Here is a 27,085-nt window from a genome sequence, read left to right on the forward strand (position 1 = left end):
GTTTTTCTTTGCTTAGAGGACAGAGCATAATATTACAGAGAGCAGTTTATTCATTCAAACATCCTGCATATTGTGCCTTGGATTTCTCACTTCTATACAAAAGTCCGTATTGAGACAAAAACCTTCTTATGATTTGTGATTGGATATTTCTGTTTCATTTCTGTCAAAGTGATATTCAGACTCCTATTAGGTGTGGAATACCGTAGAGCAGATTAGTGAACTGGACAGCAAATATATCAGTAAGATTATTTTACATTAATAGGTCAGTATTTAGCAACTACGGTATTTAGGACTTTGTCTTCAGAATGCTATATTAACATTAAATAATCTTCACAATCCTGGGTTGGATAGGTATATAGATAGGTAAGTATCACTGACATCCCTATTTTACAGATTGGGGAAACTAAAACAGAGGAGTTAGAGGCAGATTTTGTTAAGTATTTAAGCACCTAAGGTGCAGACTGGTGCTTAGTGGGATTTGCAAAAGCTCCTAGATGCCCATGAAAATCCCACTCGGTGCCTGTTTGCATCTTTATGTTCCTAAATACCTTTAAAATTCTTGCCCTAAGTGACTTGTTAAAGCCCCAAGAGCGCATTATTATTGGAGTCAAGGCCAAGAACCAGGAATTTTGACTTCCAGTTCTATTCTCAGACCACTAGATCCTCATGTTTACTCCAAATTTCCTTTATTAGAGAGATCAGTGTGTGAAGAGAGGTGATCGATATTTAACTGTTTAATATTTTAATGACTCATGCAGTATGTAATAATATGAGTATTATTACTATCTTTATTTATATTGTAACAGTGCCAGGAGACCCCAGACCCATTGTGTTAGGCACTGTATAAACATATGCAAAAAAACAGCCCCTGCCCCAAACAGCTTACAGCTCAGGGATGTCACGCAATCACAAATGGGAGGAGGTGGTCCATGCAATTGTGAAAGGGAGGAAAAGTGGCTCATAAGAGAATCTTTATGTTAAAATGTGTTCCACATGAGTGTGCTTGAGAATCCATGATACAGAATGCTACTGATGTTGTGCCTCATTCAGAGTAATGTCCTAGAAGAGGTAACTATTAATTAATATTTATACCATGCTTAAGATACAAAGCACTATGTAAGTGCTTTAAGATTGTTTTACCAGTCTTCTGAGCCATAAATACCAGTACAAATATTTTGGCATTAGTTATTTAATCAGACTATGAATACTTGGGATCCCACATAAGAAGCAGTCTCTATGGTATGTGGGAGAGAAATGGGGCCCAAAGATTTAAAATCCAGGGGTGCCTTCCTTTTCAAAAGAAAACTGGTAGTTCTGTGACATGGAACTTTACGAAAAGTCATTTTCTTTTAAGAGATTAGTAGATATTGGGGAGGCGGGGAGAGAATTACTCAGAGGTGGTTGTTTTTTGGGGTGGAGGGAATTGTCACCTACTCTTTAATAGAAATAGTCTTATTGTTGAGTCTGAAATCTTGCAGAACAATTAAGTATCATCTAGTACCAAGAATAATTTGTCTGTTGGTTGAACACGTGCATGGTAAATTTCTCTGTGGGACTTTACTTAGGCCCCAAATCAGAAAAGCACTTAAGCATCCCTATTCAGGAAAGTGCTTAAGTACATGCTTAACTTTAATCATGTGCTTAAGGCTTAGTGACTCCAGTGGAACTTAAAGATAAGCATGTGCTTACGTGCTTTCCTGAATAGGAATGCTTTCTCGAAGCAGGGCCTGAAAGAGAGAAAGGTACCTCTCCCCTTTTTAGGTTCCCCATCTCTTTTCATGTGTGAGCAGCATAGTTTCCATTTAAATTAAAAAATGGCAAACAACCACATTCTGTGAAAACTTACTAATTCTCTAATTCCATCTTCATGTTCAATGCTTTTTTGTTAATGACATTTGGTGCCCTACAAAGACAAAGTGATGGGAAATCCTAGAGGTCTGACAGATGAGTTGACTAGTCATGTTTATATAAAGTCCTGTGGTCACACTAAAGACTTTGTTTCCTTGTTTGATTTGTTTTTTTTAAACACTGCCTTAACTACAAATGTTTAATTAGCATAGAATCTTTGTGGTTAGGACGAGGAAAAGAAAATCCTAAAGATCATGACTTACTGAGTTGCCTGTTTAAATCTAACTGTACTTTATGCAGTGATTACTCTGATACATATAAAATGTATGGAGAAAGTCAATGTTTGGTGCCTCTTGGTTAATATATATTCTTTTTAAATCAAGGATGTCTAACATTAGGATGAACTATAAACTGTGATTTAAATAGTTTTAGCAGTTAGTCTAGATCCTCTGAATATTAACAAATAAACACAATGGGATGTACATATAAACTCTGTACTTTAAAATAATTTCTGAATATTTACTTGCTTCATTGTTTGTTTCCCCCACATGTTTGTAACTGTCAAACAAAGTTCCACTGAAATTCATATTTGTACATAATAGCCATAAACTGGCAAATCTCATGTTTTTGCCAGCAGCCCAGTTTGTTTTTTGGTTAGTTGAATAAACGATGTGCTGAAAATCAGTCTTCATGTTGCTTACTAGATTAAGCCATGGACTTTGAAATCTTCTGCTGTGATTTGTTTCTCTGGCAAGTGATTGTTCCATGAAGCCAAATAGTCAACTGTATTGTATCTAAAATTATTTAGATTGTAGCTTTCTAGAGATAAGGCAAGTAAGATTTTATCAGTTAATAGTAGTGGTGGTATTGATTAAGTGCAGACTTCCTATCCAGATTTCATCTACCTTTCTCTCTGCCACTTCACCAAAGTTTGGGTTATATTTAGGGTTTTGGTTAAGCCTAATTATGCAGATGAAGATCAACTCTGAAATTCAGAGCTGGGTTCAGATAATGAACCTTCCCCACTCCCATTCACACGGAAGCAAAATTCTGAGGGTGTTCAGATCTACTGCAAACTTTCATTAAAAGCTTTCAGATGATGTGGATCTCATTTTAAGAGAGAGAATCATCTCATGGAATATATCTTCTCCCATTAGTCATATAAAGCCCTGTGGTAATTACAGCAGTTACATGGCAAATAATATTAGGACAGTATTTAGCACATTTTTAGTTTTCTTTGTTTCCCAGATGATATATTTCATTAAAGGGGAGGAGCCAGCCCCATATGACAAGCCAGTTGTTTGTGGATAATAGCAAGTGCTTTGCGGTCCACCAGTTTGAGAAGGATAGCTAGAGCGCTGGGTTAGGCACAACTAGAAAATTCTTTTAATAAAGAAATAAAATGATGATCCACTTAAACACTAGCTACATATCTGGCTTGTCCTCAAGTTGTGTGACTGAACTTATTCCTAAATCGTGGAAGCTCAAAAATGGCAAGATTACCATGACCTGACATTTGTCAGCTATAAATAGATCTCTCACTTCCTGTTTGTCGTCTCCTCTTCTTCCTGCCTTTTGTAGCCCACCCCAAGCTTATCCCTTTCACCAACAGAAGTTGGTCTAATAAAAGCTATTACCTCACCCACCTTGTCCCTCTAATATCCTGGGACCAGCACAACTATAACACTGCAAACAATGTTAGGAATATGTCACTTCCCAAGGCAGAGATCAGCTCTTGATACATTTCTGACTTCCATGTATAGTTCTCCTGTTAGTATGTGGTCCCATTTTTAACCTATTTGCAGATTCCCTCGATTATCCCAAATTGCTTTCACATGGAGCTGAGGTTAAGCTTTATTTCTCTTGGCTTGTCCCTTCTGCAGCAGACACTTCCTCTTCTCTTTGAAAGGACAAAGCAATGTTCAGCTGCCTGGGCCTGAGCCCAGGATTTGATTTATACATTATTTAATTTCCTTTAGAAAATTGGAAGCAGGACTTTTAGGAATGGAAGTCAGTACTTTTCATTTGTTTAAGAACTCTTTTAGGGCTAATATAATCATCAGTAGTAGATGTGAGCATGATTAGGGTGACTTAAGGTAAAATAAAGAAAATTGAATAGAAGGAAAAAGTCTTTTAAGGTGCAAGGTGCAAAGATTTATAGCCATCCCTAACATATGCGAGTTGTGAATTGTGGCATTAGAAAAAAATCAAAACAGAAAATCATCAAATTTTGTGTGACATGTTTAAGACACCTGTATCCCTTTATGTAGAGCCCATTATATTATATTTGTAATCATTTTTTGAATTGCAGTGGTTTCTGGAACTTAATTTAACCATCTAACTTATTTTGCAGAAATCGTTCAGTTAGTCTGGAGGTTTCCATTAGGGCTGACTCTGCATTCACTCCTACAATTAGGTCCATGCATGCCGTGAAGTGAGTGCCAAGACTATTTGAAAATTTATCATGCAACTTAGTCAGGAAATTAAAAATTAACTTTGGGAAAGACGTGATATAATGTTTGGCGATGAAATTTGAATACTGTGTCCATTTGGGGGTGGAAGGTCTTCGTGTCCCCAAAAAAGCAGCATAAATATTTAAATATTTGTTACATAGGATTTTGAATGATCTGTAGCAAAGTATCCTTTTGGGGGAATTAGTGGTATACATGTGCATAGCTTTACAATAGAACATGCTTATTGCAGACTTTATTTTTAGTGAAACACCATTTAATGAAGGCAAATAAAAGTCCCAAATTGTTTTAGTGCATTACAATGTGACAATTGCAATTTCAGTAACAGTTTTGTGAAATAATTGACTTCACCATTAGAAGATTTCACTGTGCCTACATGTACATATTTATTGCCAGAACTATCTTAGTTACAATGTAAATATTGCCAGTCACAGACACCTGCTAAATAGAAAATGATGTCCATTATATTATGGGCCAGATTTTTCAAATTTGAAATGTCATTATATTCCATAACTTGCACACTCAAAGATAGCATTTGAACACACATTTCAGGTATTTCATGCACACATGATCAGCTTAGACAATTTTATATGCCTGACTTTAACAAATTTGGACATATGTGTAAATAAAGGAAATGTTGGGTGATGCAAAACAAAAGAAACCATGAAATCCCAACCTAACATTGACAATTCATCCTTTAAAACGTTGCCTTATAGGACTAAAAATGTGCATGATTACCCTGAAGTCTGATGGTGATCATGGTATGTATTGCAACTTGTTATGGTGGGGATGTGGAGACTTTTTTAATCCTTCCTTTCTTTAAAAAAAACAAAAAAACAAAAAAGCAGGCAGACAGAAAACATATAATTGATTCCAGGTTCTATATACAAACCAATGCATGTACAGCATCTGCTATCAGACTTGCAATGCATTGTTGTTTGTAAGTCTGGGAGTTTTCTTTCTTTTATTTTGTAATTACCTGGGAAGTTGTAATAAGGATTATATTCATTATTTCCTAAATCCTACACACACATCTACCTGCAGGAGCGTACACCTCAAAAGCAGTAGTACTAATCTGCTTCCACTGCCTGATAAGGGAGTAGCAAGCCAAAGTGAGTCTACTTAGAGGGGTCCACTCCCTGTTACATGCTTTGTTCTGTAGGGCTTCCATTCACATTAGAGCTGGAGGAAATGTGTGCGGGCAGGTTGAGAGTGGTCCAGGGTTCATGGCCAGTTGGTCCATAACTAGGTGGTACCTCCATCTAAAACCCTCATATGGGAGTAGAGATGAAACAGTTGAGTCTAGTGCAACCTATAGACTTCAGTATTGTTACAGAGCAGTTCATGTGGATAAGACACAAGAGAGGGAGTCAGGAAACTTAGGTTCAATTCCAGGCTCTGTCACTGATCTGGCACTTGGGCAAGACATGTCATGTCTGTCTCTCGTTCCCTTACCACCTTTTGTCTGTCTTGTCTCTTTAAATTGTTTGTTTTTTGTGGCAGGAACTGTCTTACTGTGTGTTTATATAGGACCTATCATAATAGCTATTATCTTTGGAAAGTCATGGGAGACGGGAGAGATTCCAGAAGACTGGAAAAGGGCAAATATAGTGCCCATCTATAAAAAGGGAACTAAAAACAACCCAGGTAACTACAGACCAGTTAGTTTAACTTCTGTGCCAGGGAAGATAATGGAGCAAGTAATTAAGGAAATCATCTGCCAACACTTGGAAGGTGGTAAGGTGATAGGGAATAGCCAGCATGGATTTGTGAAGAACAAATCATGTCAAACCAATCTGATAGCTTTCTTTGATAGGATAACGAGCCTTGTGGATAAGGGTGAAGCGGTGGATGTGGTATACCTAGACTTTAGTAAGGCATTTGATACGGTCTCGCATGATATTCTTATCGATAAACTAGGCAAATACAAATTAGATGGGGCTACTATAAGGTGGGTGCATAACTGGCTGGATAATCGTACTCAGAGAGTTGTTATTAATGGTTCCCAATCCTGCTGGAAAGGCGTAACGAGTGGGGTACCGCAGGGGTCTGTTTTGGGACCGGCTCTGTTCAATATCTTCATCAACGACTTAGATATTGGCATAGAAAGTACGCTTATTAAGTTTGCGGATGATACCAAACTGGGAGGGATTGCAACTACTTTGGAGGACAGGGTCATAATTCAAAATGATCTGGACAAATTGGAGAAATGGTCTGAGTTAAACAGGATGAAGTTTAACAAAGACAAATGCAAAGTGCTCCACTTAGGAAGGAAAAATCAATTTCACACATACAGAATGGGAAAAGACTGTCTAGGAAGGAGTACGGCAGAAAGGGATCTAGGGGTTATAGTGGACCACAAGCTAAATATGAGTCAACAGTGTGATGCTGTTGCAAACAAAGCAAACATGATTCTGGGATGCATTAACAGGTGTGTTGTGAGCAAGACACGAGAAGTCATTCTTCCGCTCTACTCTGCTCTGGTTAGGCCTCAGCTGGAGTATTGTGTCCAGTTCTGGGCGCCGCATTTTAAAAAAGATGTGGAGAAACTGGAAAGGGTCCAAAGAAGAGCAACAAGAATGATTAAAGGTCTTGAGAACATGACCTATGAAGGAAGGCTGAAAGAATTGGGTTTGTTTAGTTTGGAAAAGAGAAGACTGAGAGGGGACATGATAGCAGTTTTCAGGTATATAAAAGGGTGTCATAAGGAGGAGGGAGAGAACTTGTTCACCTTAGCCTCTAAGGATAGAACCAGAAACAATGGGTTTAAACTGCAGCAAGGGAGGTCTAGATTGGACATTAGGAAAAAGTTCCTAACTGTCAGGGTGGTTAAACACTGGAACAAATTGCCTAGGGAGGTTGTGGAATCTCCGTCTCTGGAGATATTTAAGGGTAGGTTAGATAAATGTCTACTAGGGATGGTCTAGGCAGTATTTGGTCCTGCCATGCGGGCAGGGGACTGGACTCGATGACCTCTCGAGGTCCCTTCCAGTCCTAGAATCTATGAATCTATGAATCTATAATCGGGGTGGGGGCGGGGTCCTGATTTGGTCAGGACCTCTGGGCACCTACTTTAATACAAATAGTAATTATAATAATCTAGAACTTGGGTAGGTCCCCATTTCCCTCACATTTACACAGAGAATCCCTGTGCACATTTCATTTACTCGGGCCTCATGAGAAGAGTTTGAAATAATATCAATGGACAAAAAGATACTAGAAAGACCGAGTGAGATGAAGATGTCATTAGCTTTAACTGACAAGTAAGAAGTTATAGAACTGAGATTGCATTGAAACAATAGTAAATAATCTGCATATTCTGGTTAAGTAATGTAGTTTCTCATCAGCTTCCTCTGAGTTACACCAAGAGGCACTGAGGGCAACAGATCTGTTTTATTGTGTAATGGTATAATTTGATTGCATGTTCAATGTATTTATCAAAATTCATGAAAGATGTACTACAAATGTGCAGTGCAAGTTGCCTGATGGAGACTGTTTCCACAGAATTATAGATCTTAGAGACAGGTAATATTTAGTGCCAGCATAAGTCACTCAGTCCCCAAGAAAAATACTAGTTAATTTAAAGTGCCTGCCTATCCTATATTTGCCTGTTACTAGTAAAGGAACTTCCACTACAGACTTCTATATTCTCAGTGTTCTGACTATAAAATCATGTTTAGGACTGGCTAGGATTTGGGTTATTCTACGGGGGCTCCCATCTCTTCAGTTTCTCCTTCCACACACAAATCGTGTCTATCTCTTCTCTCTCTTTTCCCTTTCCTCATCTCACTTTACTTCCTCCCCACCCATAGCTGTGAGGACAGAGGCAATTGATTTTACTTACGCACGTGATGGTAGGTCAGAAAGGGAAAGGTCAATTGGGTCTTCGCTCAGAGCAGAGAGCACACTGATCTTTGGTAGGTAAAGTCAGCAAAACACTGATCAGCACATGCATGCAGTGGACCTTACAATGCTGTATTCAGTTTATGACTGTCCCCCAAATATGGCTCCCTCCTGGGCTGTGGATTATACGGGTCTCTGCTGTTGTTTGTAATAACATTTCTTTTTGTTTTTTATTTCTGTTATTGATTGGTACTCTGCTTAATTCTGTAGCAGTTCACGTTTTTCAGCTCTTTCTCCACACGTTCCCTGTCATCTAAGGTAGTTGCAGCTTCTTCAAGCAGCCATTTCTCTCCAACTTGCTTTCATCCCCATGATGGTGTAGGAGTTTACCCTGGCAGGGATTCTATTCGCAGTAAGGAAGAAAGGGAGCTTCTGGGCAGTGTCACAATGAAAATAAAAATAATACCCATGCATTAGAATGTCCACAGAGAGTGACGAAGAACATTGGACATCACAGGGTTCTGGCAGGGTCTGGTAGTTGACAACTAAACTCAATACTATGCCAAACCCTAGCATTCTGTTTGCCCAAAGGGAAATGACTCCCTTCCTGCAGGTTTTCCCCAGGGAAGTTCCCTAGACATTTAGGCACGGGGGAATGTCATATACAAAGGCAAGAGAATTTCTGCTATGGACTCTACAATATTTACATTAAGGTCCAAGGACCCTATCTAACTAACCTTTTGCTAACATCCCCTCCTCTCCACATACCTATTTATAAATGGTTAAACAAAAAAGTAAATCACTGGTATAATATTCTCTCATCTATCTATTGGTTTTATACAGCCACCCATCATCATAGTATCTGTGCCTTCCATGTTAAATCAATAGCAATAGTAAAGTTCCTAGTGGATTAACTGCATTTCTTGCTCTCCTCCTTTTATTCAAGGTAAAAACTCTGCTAGTTTTTTGTTTGTTTGGGCGGGGGGCGGGGATGAGTGGCTTTCTGTGCAGGATCGGTGGCAGACAGCCATGGTCACTATTCAGAAAAACAGCCTGCTGCAAAGAATCAGAAACCAGTGTAGACCACTACCTACTGGGAGTTGTGAGGCAAGTCAGGTGGAAAGGGGAGAAGAGTTTGATCATCTTTATGCCACAGACTTTTCTGTGTTCCTTTTACTGGCTATAGCAATCCATAGAAATGACTAGAGCGCTAGCAGTATTGTAATGCTCTTGCTCTGTGACACTCTTAGGAGTGAAGGACTAGTTCAGGGTGTTCTTTGGTTGTTAAGGAAGAAAACAGAGGGAGGGAGAAATCTCTTACTCTTGACCTACTAAAGAGAGGGCTGCTGTCCCAGTTCCCACAGACAAGTAGGGCATGAGGAACCTTACAAAATTCCTTCTCTTTCTTTACATGCCTTCTTTGGACAGAAGCCCAAAAGGTCTCGATTTCTTCACCCAGCTGAATTTAAAAAAGGAGTAATCAGACTGGGAGAAGTGAGGCCCAGCTGACTAAACATCAGGCAGCTGCAGAATATTCTGTCTTCCCATGCTACATTATGGTATACACTCAATGTGTCACCTGACATCATGTCAAAGCAAGATGGTCTCCCTATCTCTGCTCCTGAGAAGAGAGCAGTCATAAGCAGCTGTTTAATGCCGTAACTGTAATGCCTTTTGTAAGCCAGCAGCTGCAAAGGCTGTTTTTTTCTACCTAGGTCCCTAAGATAGCACTACCTACAGCTATGACGTGTCCTGCAAGTCTCAGAAGATTTTTAGTTGGCGTAATTCAATCCATCTTGCTGGGGGCATTCACACATTTTCTTCAGTAACAGTGTACTGTAAGTGTGAACACACTACACTGTTAATCACTTTTAATTAAAAAGTGTTTGTATGTGTATGTACAAGTAAAAAAACTATTTTATATAGATTTAGATACACACACACACACACACACACACGTATAGTCTTTCTGATTTTCTAGAGGCTTAGCTTTCTTCTCCTCCTAAGGGAGGAAGTTAAACTTTCTCACTGAAATATTTATATGAAAATGAAATAATTCTGAGTTTAACCAGAAATGCGCTTAATCTTGTATGGAAACACGTGGGGTTTTGTTTTGTTTTTAAGTTGCACAAATATAGCTGAAACTAGAAGTTGGCAAAGAATGCTGTTTAAAAATATTTTGTCCCAGCATGTAAAAACTCGTCATGTTACAGAATTATTTTGTTAAAGGTTCAGCTATGCCATGTCTCTGCCAGAGTGATGGGATCCATATCAACTTTGTAAGTTTTGGAAAGTAATCGGCATTTTGGGCTTGTAGTTACAAAGGTTACATTGGAATTTACACGTTTAATATATTGCTTGGAAAGATACCATGTGTAGTAATTTTTTAAAGAGACAGTGGAAAAAATAAAGCTTACAACTACATTCAAAAATTCACTCTGGCTGTTAAATCATGCCAGAATGAATAGAAATATATGCAAAGACACTTGATTTATTCCATTTAGAACTCATCATACAAACAGTATGCTGTAGTTCCTGAATAGTCCTTGTGGTTGATTCTAGGCATGTACCTCATCTATCTCTTCTGCTCGCTGTGTGTATGTGTGTATATATGTATGTAAGCATCGTAGAATGATAAGCATGACAGATACATGTACATATATATACATCTAGCTCTCTGTGATGTTTACCCACATAAACACAAAGGACCATAGGTTTTGCAGTGCCAAATGAGCAATTGCATGTGCCGAACATGTCAAGCTCATGCTCTACCTATAACATTACCCCCGCCTCTATATTTCCATGACTGCCCAGTTGCCCGTGATCACTCCCTCACCTGTTTGTAGCGACAAAGAGTCCTGTCTGACAAAGTGGGTATTCACCCACGAAAGCTTATGCTACAATATATCTGTTAGTCTATAAGGTGCCACAGGACTCTTTGTCACTTTTTACAGATCCAGACTAACACGGCTACCCATCTGATACTTGATCTTAGCCAAAAGTTGTCACCTGTTTGTGAGGTTCTGTGGGCTCTGGTGATGACAATATATAGACCAGGAAGCCAGGAGATGGATCTGAAGCACAGATTCCTCAACTGAGAGTAGGGGGTGACAGTTGGAGACACACACAGGCATAGAACTCTCATTGTCAGATTATGTGTACAAGTGGTGTGAGCACTTGCAAAACCTATGCTACACATTTGTCACATAGGCCTAATGCCCTCCTCTCTGTGTGTATAAATGGTTAAACAAAAAAGTGAAGCATTGATTTAATATTAAATATAGAAGCAAAGTTGTAGTAATACACTCGAAAGCTTTGCCATTCATGATTGAGGTTTTTCTCCTCAAGCATGGCATATTGTTTTTTTAACCTGAAGCTCATATTTTGTCCTCTTTTCTAAACACCAACTTCCAGTCCTTTACTGATCTTATCTAATAAAATCTGTAGAGATGGCAGGTTTTGTTTGTTACATTTCTTCAATCTGCTCTTCTGAACCTGTGTCTGGCTAGCAGAGACTGGTCGGCCAATCTTTTGGATCATGAATGGAGGATATACATAAATTATACTGTCTGTCCTCTCTCATGTTGACAGGAAATCCTCATCAATCATGAATTGCAAAGTTCCGTTGTCTTTCCTACAAGTCTGTTTTTTCTTTAATAAACTATTCAATGTTATGACTTTTACTGAACGCTTGTTTTTACTAACCAGAAAGAGGAAAGAAGCACCCTGATTTATATAAATAATATTTTATGAAAGCACATTATTGTAGAGGAGAGTATCAAAATAAAAGCCCTTATGGCTCAAGAGGTTGCTTATGTATTTAGGATGCTAAAGGCTTTATCTTGTCTATGAACTTTTACTTGAAGTAATTAATAACATTTCAAATACATATTATTAAAAACTGAAGTGATATCTATGTGTCTGTCTTAGACACATATGGTCTCCATTACCATAGTATCCGAGAACCTCAGAATCTTTAATGTATTTATCATCAAAACACCTCTGTGACATAGGAAAGTAATATAAAATAGTGATTACTGGTCAAGATCTGTGCGAGCTAGTTGTGGCTCTAATTTAGTATTCAGGTATTTACCGTAGGCACTCTGATGCTACTGTGATGGGCATAGTATAAGAACTTGTAGAATAGATAGCTAGATTCTTTACAGAATGTGAATTGTATTGTGAATGGACTTTTACTTCACTATGTTTGTGATATATTAGTTCTTTTTCCAAATTGCCGCAAATAGAACACAGCCTTTTAAAAAGGAACTGTATTCAGCATAATGAAGAGATTGAAGATTGTTTATTTCTTGCCAAGGATTTGATATGTCTTTTGAGTAATTGATCTAAGGGTACGTCCAGACTACCCGCCGAATTGGTGGGTAGTAATCGATCTATCAGGGATCGATATATCGCGTCTCGTCTAGACGCAATATATCAATCCCCGAACGCTCGCCCATCGACTCCGGAACTCAACCAGGGCGAGCAGCGGTAGCGGAGTCGACGAGGGAGCTGCGGCCATCGATCCCGCGCCGTGAGGACCCAAGGTAAGTCGAAATAAGATACGTCGACTTCAGCTACGCTATTCCCATAGCTGAAGTTCCGTAACTTACATCGACAGGCCTTCCCCCTCCCCCAGTGTAGACCAGCCCTTAGTAACATTATTGGTTTTGTATCAATGGGGACACTTTGCAGGATAATCAGAGTTATTCCATCCCTTTTGGAGTTATCCTTTTCCTAAAGGAGTAAAAATATTATAATAACCTAAGAGAAGATAAAAAATTCAGGCACAGCATTCATTATCATCCCTGAGGTTCTTTTACAGACAAAATAGGATTATTTGCAGTAAGATGCAAATACTGACTTAAAACCTTCCATTTTCAAATATGATATCCAAAACTTCCATTTCTAGCTACTTAAAAGCATTTTGGTTCAGTCCTGTTTTAAAGAAAATTGAGTTTGCATGGCACCTTGATGTCCTTTTTTTCACTTTTGTATGAAAAGCCCAAATCTAGGGATACCTAGTTATTGTTTGGTTCTCACTGAATCAGTGGGAAGCAAAGTTCAATTTTAGCACACAATTAGCACTGTCTCTGTCTCTGTCTCCGTCTCCATACCTCCTCCTGTCTGTTGTGCCTGCAACAGTTCATCTGCCAGGCTGCTGTCTACTCTGTGATTTTTAAGAGTCTTCCATGACAAACTTCATGGATCTGATTCTCTTCTCATGTATGGCTTGTCTACATGGTGCATTAATCTGCACTAGAGGGGTGTGGATTCCAGTGTTCACTAGATTGTTGTGTGCTTACTGGCCTGTGTGGACCCTGCTAGTGTGCACTAAAAGTTTCCTCGTGCACATAAATGTAGAACTGTTTCAACTGAGAATTACTATACTGTTCAAATAGTAGCACATTTAATGCGCACGAGGGAACTTTTAATGCATGCCAGCAGGATCTGCCTGGGCCAGTTTGGGTGCAACATGCTAGTGCACACAGCCCTCTAGTGCAGACTAATTCACTAGATAGACTTGTCATTTCTCTGTTTTTATACAGTGTAATCACTTCTTGTTACATTAAAGGAGAGGAGAATCAGACATCCTGACTTTGACGAGAAAAGACTAAGTAAAAACAGACATTTTGGCCCTCAGGGTTTGGCCCTTGGATTATTCATGTCTTTTTAAAATGTCATTTATGAGTCTTTTTCACTCTTCTGAATGCTGAGTGGGAAAATTGGCACTCCAGATCTATAATCTTCCTTTTAGAGCGCCTAGTTAGCTGCACACCATGCAGAAACAGTCTTTCAGGTAGTCTTCATCCAGGAAGCACCACAATTTGCACTATTCACAAACCACAGGATACCATTCTGGTTTAGGTTCCTAATCCCTCTCACACACAACCCCTTACAACATCTACTTGGGGGTGCGGGGGAACAAGCTAGAAAGGAAGGAAAAAAGAAAAATGCAACACAGTGTGCAGCCAGCCAATCAGTATGGTAGTTACCCACATACAATCAGCACCAGCTGCAGCCCAATTAAACTCAACATTCACAGGTGTTCCCAGCAGCCTGTGTGTTAACAAAACCACTTTCTTGAAAATACCTCAGACTTTAACACAGAAACTCATTTCTTTTTAACGTTCTTGAAAGCTATTTAGAGCACTTTAAATACAAAGAAGTTGAAAAGGACTTTCAGCCCACTGGAAAGAGTTGGCGCTTAATGCCAAAATGGGTGGGAGTCAGCCAAGTTGAATCAGCCAGTTTAACCATTGGTTTGGGGGGAGGAAGGGTTATCCTGAGTGATGCTTATTTAGGAACAGTAACTGGTGCTTATTTTATTTTTAAGATTTAAATCTATTTTAATATCCCTCATATTTGTAATACAGCTGTGAGATCCTGTGTGGCTTTGAGGGGGGTATCAGTTAAGATGGCAAGTGACAATTTTTCTTTTTTCATACAGTCATTTCATAAACTAGTTTCCTTAACTTGCATAGTAAGATTTGTAAATTAGTTATTTTTCCTCCTGAGCTTAGAGTTCCCTGTGGGTGGTTCAGCTCCTTTGTTGGTACCTCCATGTTTTTGTTAATCTGCTTTATTAATGTGATTAGAAAGTGAATGATATTCTGAGAGATGATCCAAGCAGTCAGACTAATGTGTAATGTAGTTCTCTATCATCCCATTTAGAAAAAAAAACCCATATGTGTAAATATTTGTTTTAGTTTTAGCTTATAATAGCACTAATAATTTAAGTACTTTTCTGTGTTCCGTATGGGATTAACAGCTTTCGGCTACACCTCAAACCTTCAACTCCTCCTAGCTGGTTCCTAATCCCCAGGAAATGTCCTGCACCTCTACAATAATTTCTTAATTACATATTGCCTGGTCTGTTGCTAATTGATTAATCACTGTGTTGTTTCTGACTTTCATTAATGTCTTCATCATTTTACCAGTCAATGCTGCCAGACAAAGAAAATTACTATATTTTATGTTGCATTATAAATACTATAAATTTGTCGGTAGCTTTACCATAACTTCACTTTTCTGAAGGGGGCATAATATTATTCTTATTTTTCATAGCATGCAAAGTCTAGCGCACTTGTCTCTTTTGCACTTGAAGATAGAAAAATTGGATTTCCTAAGGAAGACATTTCATATCATGGGAAATTTCTTTCTCCCACCAAGACTGCAGTTGTCTTATATAATCTATTTATTGCTTTTCTCTGACCTTTGTGCTATTGAAAGGATACATACTTGTACTTGCATGTATTAAATTTGCTCTTTTTACTAGGATGGTGATAGCATGAAGTCATTCATAGTTTGGATTATTTTTCCATACTATTTCGTTGTTCTCATTTACTCACTTTGCTGTATGCCTCCCTGAATTTTAGGCCTTTGTGAACAAAACAATATTGGATAAGTGCACAAGAAACCTTACATTACTTCTATCGAAAAAAGCAAAAGATTCATTCCATCCAGTGTACGCTGAAGAAACTTGTAGTTGCGCTTGTGTTCATCTGCCATCTCATTAGGAAAAATGATCTAGTTTCCATCCACATTTGGTGAGACTCAGGATAAGGTGTTGAAGAGTGTGGCACAAATCTATCAAATCCCTTTTCCTCAGAAAGTTAGGGAGTGCCCTTTGCATACCTGAGATTGTGGGAAGTTGTCCAGGTGTTTCTGAAAAATTGGCAGAGTATTTCACATATACTTAACATGGCCCAAACATATTTAAGATCACTTGTCCCTTTCCACTGTAATCCTTTTGTGTCTCTGAGGGGAAATTTCAAGTGAATTTCCATGTAGTGAAACGAAGTTCCAGGTGGGAGCTCCTAGTTTTAAATATGGTGGCGGTGGATTCAAGATTTCCTGATATTTTTTTTTTTTTATGTATCAGAGGGGTAGCCGTGTTAGTCTGGATCTGTAAAAGCAGCAAAGAGTCCTGTGGCACCTTATAGACTAACAGACGTATTGGAGCATGAGCTTTCGTGGGTGCATCTGACGAAGTGGGTATTCACCCACGAAAGCTCATGCTCCCATATGTCTGTTAGTCTATAAGGTGCCACAGGACTCTTTGCTGATTTTTTTGTAACCTCCTGGAAGTATATCTGCATTTCCCATCAGCCCTGCTGATAGTCTGTTCATGCTGTCACTAAAGGCAGAAGGCTCTGTTCTATGTCACATTGCTTTTCTATCTCCTTCTTGTGATGGTCATTTCAAGATTAAGGGAGAAAGATATCAACATCTTTTTCCTTTCATGGATAAATTAATGTTCTCTGTCTGTCATTTTTGGAAATGAGAGCCCAGCTCAAGTTGTTTAACAGTTAAAGACTTTACCATTAATGTAGACACACAGAAAATTCTGCCTTTTCCAAACCCAAGACCAAGTTTCTGTTTTCCACAGAAACCATGACCAAAACCCTCTTATGTGTAAACAATAAGTTTGGGTGCACGAAGTATGTTGTGATGAAAAGTGCTGACTGTCATTTGCCTCCATCTCCTAGGAAGTTTTTCTTATTCTTCAGAACAAGAGCTAGATCATAGAGAGTTGCTTTGGGATTCTGAGTGTAGTCTTCAGGGTGTAATTTTTTGACCCAGAGGATTTGATACCTGTATTTCTAGTTGAATAAATTAGACTTTTGCTGAAAATCAGTGGAAGTGCTAAAATCTTTATTTCCATGAACTGTATTTCAGGTGGTTCTTAGAAAATCTCAGACTAGTTTACATTATACAAAGAAGAAATATCTATATTATTTCTAGCATCATTTTCCAAATTCTGGAGACTGCTAAAATTGGCAAAATAAAAATAAGTGTTGCATGAGCAACCACATTTCACTTGCAGTGCATCCAGTCATTTCATATTGTTGTGGTAGATGTCAGCAGGTGGTGCTATTATACATAGTCTTCCAAGTTCGTTTCCTTGGTGTGTGAGCAAGTTTTTACTCTTGGAAGGAATGTTTGTGGTGGTTGGTAGTCTTGATTATATACTATTCTGGCTGGAGACAGACCTGTGCAAGCAGCAGCAGTGTTTACTGTTGGGTTCCGATTAGAGTCAATTCTGGAGGAAAAGTTGCTCCTCGGTAACTGGGCATTGGTGATGAGGTGAGATTCCTGGGGGGGGAAATTACCTTACATGCTGTTTGTGACCAGGACTGGTGTATGTGTATAAATAAACAAGTTACACTTAGAATGTACTCCGACACTGTGTCACTGATTTCTTATACTGGAAGTTGACCTGCAAGGGTTAGGGTTGCCAGGTGTTCAGTTTTCGACCAGAACACCCAGTCGAAAAGAGATCCTGGCGGCTCTGGTCAGCACAGCTGACTGGGCTATTAAAAGTCCGGTTGACATGGGGCTGGCAGGCTCCCAACCTGACTCCATGCAACTTCCTGGAAACGGCGATGTGTCTCTTGGGTCCTAGGTGGAGGGACGGCCACGGAAGCTCCGTGTGCTGCCCCTGACCTGAGCGCCTATTGGCCAATGTGAGCTGCAGGGGTGGCGCCTGTAGGTAGAGGCAACACGCAGAGCCGCCTGGCTGTGCCTACTCCTAGGAGCCAAGGGACATATTGCCACTTGTGGGGAGTCGCCCAAGGTGAGCGCCACCTAGAGCCCACAACCTGAAACTCTACCCACACCCCAACTCCCTCCCAGAGCCTGCACCCCCTCCTGTGCCCCAACTCTCAGTCCCGAGCCCCCTCACACATCAAAACTCTCTCCCAGCACCTGCAGCCCAAACTCCCTCCTGTGCCCCAACCCCCTGCCACAGCTGGGAACCCCCTTCCACACTCCGAACCCCTCAGACTCAGCCTGGAGCCCCCTCCTGCACCCCAAACCCCTCATCCCCTGCCACACCCCTAGCTGATGCCCTCCTGCACACCAACCACCTGCCCCAGCCAGGTGAAAATGAGTGAGGGTGGGGGGAATGAGCAACAGAGGGAGAGGGAATGAGTGAGCGGGGGCAGAGCCTTGGAGAAGGGGCGGGACAAGGATGTTCAGTTTTGTGTAATTAGGAAGTTGGCAACTCTAGCAAGGCTCCAGATTTCTACTACTGCTCAGCAGAGGTGCAACACTGTTTTCAGAATGGGAAACTAGTGTCTGAAGAAGGGGCAACCATATTATTCAGGGTAGGAAAGAAATGTAATAAAACAATGAATGCCTTTATGGGCTATATCCTACAAGATACATAGAAGGCATGGAGGGCGGAAATAATGCTCAGTCAGCAGCATTGATTTCCACCAGATTTCCTGGTGTGTTTCTGCCACGTTTGGAGAGAAGCTTGCTTCCTGGCTCCTCAACTTTCTTTCAAAAATTCCTCCATCCCACTAGTCCTGCAACTGTAGAGTTTCTGCGGCCTTCTGGTATAGGGGGAGAGCATGCTGTTGAGCCCTCTCTTTCCTTCTACTGGTTCTAGGGTCTTTCTCTTCCCTTTTCTCTTTGTCTCACTCCATTCCGCATCATGCAGTCTAGTACTAATTGTTCAGGTAGGCAGAGGAACTGAAGAAACTGTAATAATATGTACTTGAACAGTAGAACTGGGCAAATAATGCAAGTAAATTTATCAAACCAATTTCAATTTCAAATCACTTTTGTGTTCTCTTTACACAAGTGGATATAGGGTTGACTTTTACTAGCGAGAATGCTTGTGGGAAGAATATTTTAAGCTTGCACACTTAAAACTTACTTCAAATTTGCTTTCCTTAATCCTCCATTTCACCTACCTGATATTCTAAGTCAGCAATGGACTATAAATCATACCATGTAATTTACATGACCAATCACAACGGCCCAAATTTTGAATATTGTGTAACAGAAAGCCTTGGAGTACGTTAATGTATGACAGATTTAGTCAAACAATTTTGAATAATAAAAGGTTTGAGTTCTGAATGTAACTAGAAGAAGAGGCAAAATTAATAACATTAATTATTTTTATGAATTATTTGATTTTCTCATCTGAGCAATTCTAATAGTCCTGAAAACCAAACAAAATTTATCGATTTAGTGGGATTTGTTTATATCCTATAATTCTCTAATACTGTGGAGCTTTCTTGCACTGTCCTTAAGAGTAAAACTAGAAACAAAAGAACTCAGTGGCCTTTGGAAGTTAATTATGGTCACTGTTGCTGATATTCTTGGCAGGCGCCTACAGGCAACATAAAAACCATTGAAAGTATTGGCTGGTAGGCAAATTCCTCCTCTGTGTATCAGTATATCTGTGAAATAGAGGGAGATAAAGTAGTAACGTTTGCTTCCTCTTTTTCTAAAGTCTTATTACATCTGCCAAACCGGTGCTCCTCCTCACTCTGCCCTATATTGCAGCTTCCAGCAGTAAAAAATACACAAGCCATTCACCATTGCATTTCTGCTGGTTGAGTGATATTTTGCTTCAGTAGCTCTAATGTTCTAGATGATTAATGATCATTTTAGGCAGATTTGGCCAAGAAAATCTGTTGTTCTTTATTTCTCCATTGGTGGATCTGAAAAGATTTTAGAAAACAAATTATCAACATGTAAAAATTAGTTATTCCATTTGGTATAATGAATTAGGGAGAAAAGGTCTGAACTTCAAAGATCCATGTTATTTCAAAGTTCAGGGTGGGTTTTTTGGATGTGGTTTTGGTTCAGGCCTATTTTTAGTCTACAATTTCACAATAGTTTGCTCTCCTTCTAAAGGTTTTATTTAATTTGAAGTAGCTTTATAACTGTGATAAATAGGAATTGGGAAATATTCCCCTTCTACTAGTGTAATGGTCAGGATATTTATATTAGTTTCTAGAACTTTGTTAGGTCTTATTTATCTCTGTAAGAGGTTGATGCATTAAATCTCATCAATCCTTCAACAATTCAGTGTCTCTGCACTACTGAAAAGCGTTAAAATACATAACAGCAGTGTTTTAGCTTCACTGCTCATTAGAGCAGCACAGAACTAATAGTAATATTGTTGTAACTTGACAAAGCCATCTAAATCCGTGCGTGTTTTTTTGTGAAAGCTTCCTAAACATGCTGCTAAATCCTCTAAAAAGCGACTAACGGCTTTGGCAACCATTAGCACAGCATAAGCAGTGGAACTCTTTTCAGTAAGTGAACAAACAGAGAAAATATGCTGAATGGCTGGACAAATGCGTTTCAGCTGGCTCTTTCATTTACAGATATAAGGGTGCAGTCAATATCAATCACTGTTTTCCCTGTTGCACTGGAAATCACAATATCTCTTTTCATTCCACAATCTCTTTTCACCACAGTAATGTGTCTTTAGAGTGACACTGGCATCAGTCTGTTTCCGCTGTCTGAAGTCCAGAGAGCTTAAAAACACATTTCAGAGTATGAGACCATAACCCTCTTCCCCTTCTACACACCTCTCTCTCCTTCCTTCCTTCCTTCTCCCAGCTTTCCTCTCTGAATTAATTGTATTTACTTCTTTCCCAGCTTAGGGTTTAAAGAGGAAAGTGGTCACAGGGATTTGGAGTATCTGTTCTTCTGGTTTAGCGATGGAGACATGTCAGATTGTTTGTCACTGATCATTGGATTTTTAATTTATCAGGCGTTGCAGAGAATTTGAAAACAGTAGAGCAGCATATGGTAATTAAATTAGAAATAATAGTGACATGATTTGAAGTGTAATGGACTGCGGTTTTAAGTTCAATCTATTATAGTTAGATTTTTCAGAGGTGCTGAGCACCCACAACTCCCATTCAATAGAAATCAAGCATTAGAAGCTGGGCCACTGTAAAAACCAGGCCATCAGCATATACGAACGTTCTTCTGTGATGACTTCATTTGTCATGTTTTGTTTCAAGTCATGTTTGGTCTGGAAACAAAGGTGAATTTTCAGATTGAAAAAAATGTGTGTAAATTATTTTTGTTTTTCATTTACAGATAACAGCAGTCTGCAGAGAGGCAGCCCTTCTAGCTCTCCAGGAAGATATACAGGCCAAATGTATTATGGGACGACATTTTCAACATGCATTGAGTATTGTGACCCCTAGAATTCCTGAGTCACTAAGACAGTTTTATGAAGATTATCAGCGGCAGAGTGGACTGCATACACTTTGAGAAATGAATATGTGCATTTTCACACTCACTGTGTGTGTGTGTGTGTGTGTGTGTGTGTAATATACACACACGCTCATTTCACTTGTATACAGCAAATTTTCTTTACGTTCTGGAGAGCTTAGGAATTTCTTATTGTAAATGGAATGTCTGAAATGAACTCCATTGCAGAAATTTCATAGTAGAAGTCTTTTGTTTTGATTGTGAACTATGTGAATGCAGTGGAAATGGTTGAAAATTTTGTACTTGATAATAAAATGGTATAATCTGCATTATTATAATTTAGATTACTGGTTTAAATCAGTTTTATCTGCAAATACATATCAGTCTGGGGAAAAAAAGGACTCTCAACTCAGTAATTTTTAGGCTGATCCTTGATCGTCTCCTTGAAAACATTTGCAATAGCAACAAGTGTCCCTACAGTCTTAATCTTTGTGTGTCTGGTTGTCAGTTCTGCACCAAGGAGCAACACAAAGACTGGGAGTGGCATGAATACATGCTGAAAAATATTCTGAAATCTTTGATTTATGACATTCAAAGAAGTTGCCAAACAAGCCTGCCAAACATTCAGCTTTCCTCTCTCCTCCTCTACCTCCCCCGCTCCCCCCAAAGTTAAGGTGCTCCTAATTGATCACACACAATGTTTAACTTTAGTCTTGGACATCTTCCCTTTGCTTATATTATAAGGTAGGAATATATATTAGAAGGGTACATTCGGCTTGTTATAAAGATTGGGAAAATGGACTATTTCTAATTTGTGGTTAATTTATAACTATTTCCAGATGTCAGAGACACATTTTTTTTATATTTAAAAAAAAATCTGAGTATCTTGTTGATTGGGAAAATTGTGCATTTCTTACAGATCTATGTATATTTTTTTCTCTTTATATGTATGTTCATGTTGGTATTTTATCTGATATTTAGTCTACCAAGCACTGTACCTTGATCTGTAGAGGACACATTGTAAAACATAATGGGAAAAAGTTGAGAGATGTTAATTACTTCTTGATACAGTGCATGTGTAAGACTTGAAAAAATGTGCATTTAAACGGGACCACTAAAAATCTTTGAAATTTCCTAGAAAATCCAATGAGTAAAAATACCTAGTTGATAGAACTGACAATTGGTCACAAAAATGTGGGGGTACAGATACAGATTTTTAAACCTATTTCATCACTGATTTGTTTACTGAAACCATGGCAGGTTGTTTCTTGGACATGTATTCCTGTACCTTCAGTAAACAAACTGGTCAAGTAAAATTACTTGCAGGGTAGTGAGCTATTGTATACTAGATATACATGACTAGAAAGGCAGATCAATCAAAAGCAATAATTAAAAGGGGGGGCAAGCCAAAAGGTGATAAAAACTGAAAGGATCTGACTTTATTTCAACAGATAATTGCATGGTTTGGCTAATGTTCTTCCAGCTAAGCGGAAGACCCTGTCAAAGCATTAGCCAAATCATGCTGTTACCTGTTGATGTCAAGTAAAATAGTTTCAGATTTTATCACCTTTTGGCTTTTTTTTTTTTTTGATTTATTGTTTTGAAGAATTTGGCTTCTTATAGTAGTTCGAAATTTGTTTATGCAAGAGTTTTATGTCTGTTTATGTCCAAACCTTCTGTTCTTTTTAAATAAATAAGCTTTTGATTTTGTTCAGACGATTTCTTTGTTCTGTTCAGTTTCTCTCATTAAATATAGTCTTTAAGGGACTACCCTTACCTTAAAAATCACACATCTGCCTGCTTTTTAACTTATTCTTGCTACAAGTAAAGTTTCAGATTTCTATAACTGAGAGAGACTAGAGGAGGAAAAAAGTAGTTGTGTACTTTTTGAGTTTGATGGTTCTTGCTGTATTGGTGGTTTCAGAGTTTCTCCAGTGTTGCTTGTGTGTTGCTCTCTGCACCAGATGAGAAGAGAGAGAAAAAAAATTAAATAGGAAAATGCAAAAATTGGCAGAAGGATGCAGAGACAGATGTAGTAAATGAAACTAGTTTTAACTCATTTTCTCTAAAGTGGCTATAATTCAGATTGAGGGTATCCAAAGCATTTATCATAACAATTAAATCCTAGATGTTTTCAAAAATTCAGTAGTCATACCATTATCCTTCTGAACTTTGTGTGGGTGTGTGGCAGAAAAGAACCATAGAACTTAGTCCTAACCTAACACAGTTCACAAATCTGGCCCCTAAATATCTACATGTTGATCTGGATGAGAGAAATCATTGTTGTCATTTCTTGGGAAGTGCTCAGATATCATGGTAACAGGGACCAAAATGAGAACCTGGACTGGGAGAAATAAACATGACAAGAGCTTGCAGCCCATTCCATAGGTGAGATTCCCATTTATATCAGTGTGATTTCCACTTGTTGTGAAGGCTGCAGAATTGGAATATCAGGCATTGGGGAAGGGATGGGATCTGGCACCCAGCCACCAATTGTGCCTGTGAAAATCTTCCCTTAGAATTCTTCATTAAATACACCATCTTTCACTTCTCTCACTTCCCACACCTGATGAGGAGCTGTGTAAATTAATAAATGTTAAACTGGAAATATTTCCTCTTTTTGCTGGGCTTGTGGAATAGAAAAGGCAGTTTAAGTTTTATTGTAACTTGTTTTTTTAAATATGGCAAATTGGTGAAATTCATAATATATTTCTGTTTTGCAACTAAATATTTGTTGTGGAAAACTCAGCTAAATTTATGCCACTTGAAAATTTGCTTAATCCTGATAGATAGTTTGTGGAATAAAGAAATGTATGATTGTGCATACCCAGTTCCTTATGAAAGGTACAGTCCAATGTTATAATTGAACATCAAAATTGTACCATTTAATCAGAATGCTGGAAAAATAACAGGCACTTTGTGTTGGAAAATAATTTTGACGAAAGCCCATCGGCAACAAAAGAACTTCACAACCATTTTGAAAGTGCTTTGGAAAATATTTTGCCAAAACAGCTACTGTGCGTAGCTGGAATTTACATGCCAGAGTACATGATCCTGTAGCATGCACAGTGCCCACAACTGTTGGAGTTAATAGATGAGGACACAATAGGACAGAGCATTCCAAGGATATTCTGTTAATGAATTATTTTTAAATTATCATTTTTAACCCATGAAACTGAGATCTAAACTTTTCATATCATGCTTCACTCAATATAACATTTATTGGCATTGCACTAATCTCTTAATTGTAGGAGACCATATAAACCTCAGTATTTCCACACCAAAGGGTAAGTTAAAGATGGAATTTTACCCGTAACTCTGAATGTCCTTGCTTCTAGTGAGTTATTCCCCTTCATATTGTTTGGGTACTTTTGTATGATTTAATTTTCATAATTATAGGTTTGGTGAACAAGAAAAATCCACCATGTAAAAGGTCATATCCCCCTTCTCCAGAAGTAGTTTCAGTACTTATTTCCTGACATTCTTTAGGGATAAGGCTTTTCTGTCTGTCCCCCCTGCCCCAATTATCTTTTGGAGCTTATCTTTGGCTCAGACACTGTTTGAGTTGTGGAATTGTTAACATTAAATCGGCTTTTCAATGTTTCAGGCAAACTGTGTTTAAATACAGAATTTAACTTCATCTTCCAATAACAACATCTTGTGAATGGTGTAAAATGTCTTTCAGTTGGTTTGCCAAAAATGAACAAAATGCTAAAATGTCTTTACTTAATTTGAAAAAAGTCCTATCTTGTATTTTCCCTAATGCATGGAACAGATTTTCACTGCAGCTACAATGTACAGCTTTTTAACTCTATGGAAAAAGGATGTAGTATATTAGCATGATTTTCCTTGAATCTCTAAATTAGAATAGAACATAATAGTTTGTTCGAATGCTAAGGGAAAATTTTTGGGATAGATTAGAGATTATTTTTGAAGATTATTCAAGAATATATAACTTAAACTTGTCTGTCCTACTGAATTTTTAATCTTTTAAAGTTGATTTTTCTGGCCTATGTATTCTGGGTCTCATCTCTTGGTTTCTCTATTTATTTTAGATGTCAGACTGCAGTTCTGCTTCAGAAACCTAGCCTATATCAAGCAAAGCACTCCCATAACTAAGCATATGTTGTTTAGAGCTATTGAAGCACTATAGGAGAATACATTTTCTTATAGGGCATGCTTCAGATTCAATGCTTAAGGAGTGTAGATGAGGGTCATGAGAGAGCAGTGCTGCTGAGTGTGGTTCTGTAAAAAGAACTAGGCTGAGGGAAGTGAGCACTGCAAGTTGATAGTTAGGAAAAAGCCCTCAGCTCAGTACCATTGAGGCATTGAAAAATGGCCTGGTAGACATATTGATTTATTAGAACTACTGGACACATTTGTGTCTGGCCCTCATGGAGCAAGAGGTGATTCAGTGGATGAAACAATATTGCATTTAAAAAACTGGATTTGCAAAAGTATTCAGTGATTTGGATTGGCTCAGGTTTTTTTGGTGCCAAACGTGAAACATCTCAGAGGAACTTGACTTTCAGAGGTTGGGTACTCAGCTCTTTCTGAAAATCTAAGCCCCTTTTAGGCATCTCAATTTGGGCAGCCAAAAATTGAGGCTCACAAAATCACTAGTCACTTTTGAAAATCTTGGCCAAAGTTTCCCAAACAAATTGGCCAAGCTAATGATGGAGAAATGTAAAAGGTTTGGCTCATTTAAGATAAACACAGCAAATTTGGACACACAACTGAATTTCTCTAAAGCTTCTGAGGGAACCCCTTAATCCACCCTTCTATATAGTCTGAGCAATTACATGCCAACTTTTATAAAATACTATTTTTTACCAAATCATGACTAAATAATTGGTTTCCGATTAATCTCAAAAAATTGACATTTTATGTAAATGCAGCAAATTTCTAAAAGGATTTCCTAATATTGCTATTTTTCCCACCACATGGAATCACGGTCTAAAATAGTCTCCTTTTTTATTCAACTCTCAGATCATTGTATTTCTTTACATTGTCATACTTCCTTCACAACATTGTAGCCAAAGGAATTGCACCATGGATGAATTTGGCCAGGTGTTTAAAGTACATTGAGTTCCTCAGATGAAAGGCTCTACATAATTGCAATAATAAGTTTTATTATTATGCACATGTTTTGAAAATCTGTCTCAAGTATATTGTGCTTTTAGTTCTCACATTTTAGAACCCTAGCTTGAGTGCATAAACCTAAGCCATGTTCTCTTCTTCTGATGGTGTGAAAGGGCCAGAAAACCAGCCAATCTCCTTAGCTGACATAGCCCATTCCTACAGCACCACCATTGCATGCAACCTCAGCATTGGTGACGTGTGAAGGGTGAGAAGGGGAGGTGGCTGGAGTACTACTCTCAGCTGGCATACTGGCCCCTCGGCAGCATAACCAAATGTCATACCTTAAAGCACCCCAAAATTGCTCTAAACAATGCTGAGGTCAGGTTCAGCATGGAATCTGCCTCTGGGGAAATGCAGCTGGTTTCTTTCTGACCACGTCGGCTTCTTAGCTGTACACAGTAGATACTGTGTGCAATGGAAAATCTGGGCCTCCATTCTAAAATATGAGTTTCATATTTGTAGTTAGTCACTAGCCTTTTTTTAATATGTGTGTGTGTGTGTGTGTATATGTATATATATTACACACACACACATGTATATGAATGTACTTCAAAATCTGTTCATGGCTATCCCTTTTTTCCACCTTTGATATAGAAAAAACTATTGGAAGTAAAGAATTGCAAAACATTTTAAATGTTACGGTAAAGTATGGACCATTTCTTAAAGTGCTCTATCTGGTGTATAAATTCAGATAAAGAACATTTTTGATTTCTAATGTGTAGGTGGCAGAGACATGCGGAGTTGCAGTTGTTAGACAAATAATGCTTATTAGTATTACAAATGAAAACATGTTTTAATCTTGG

General features: G+C 38.5%; 1 protein-coding gene across 2 annotated transcripts in view; it reads left to right on the forward strand.

The window, feature by feature from the left end:
* The window catches only part of SPATA5 (spermatogenesis associated 5), a 306,473-nt gene extending 283,614 nt beyond the window's left edge, over positions 1-22,859 (forward strand). For both annotated transcript variants that reach the window (XM_054030920.1, XM_054030921.1), the window contains exon 16: positions 21,024-22,859. In XM_054030920.1, the coding sequence (XP_053886895.1) occupies positions 21,024-21,200 (177 nt within the window). In that variant the 3' untranslated portion in view covers positions 21,201-22,859. The remainder of the gene's footprint in view (positions 1-21,023) is intronic.
* Positions 22,860-27,085: the final 4,226 nt, after the last annotated feature.

This window comes from Malaclemys terrapin, chromosome 5 (genome assembly GCF_027887155.1).
Source record: "Malaclemys terrapin pileata isolate rMalTer1 chromosome 5, rMalTer1.hap1, whole genome shotgun sequence".
NCBI classification, from domain to species: domain Eukaryota; kingdom Metazoa; phylum Chordata; order Testudines; family Emydidae; genus Malaclemys; species Malaclemys terrapin.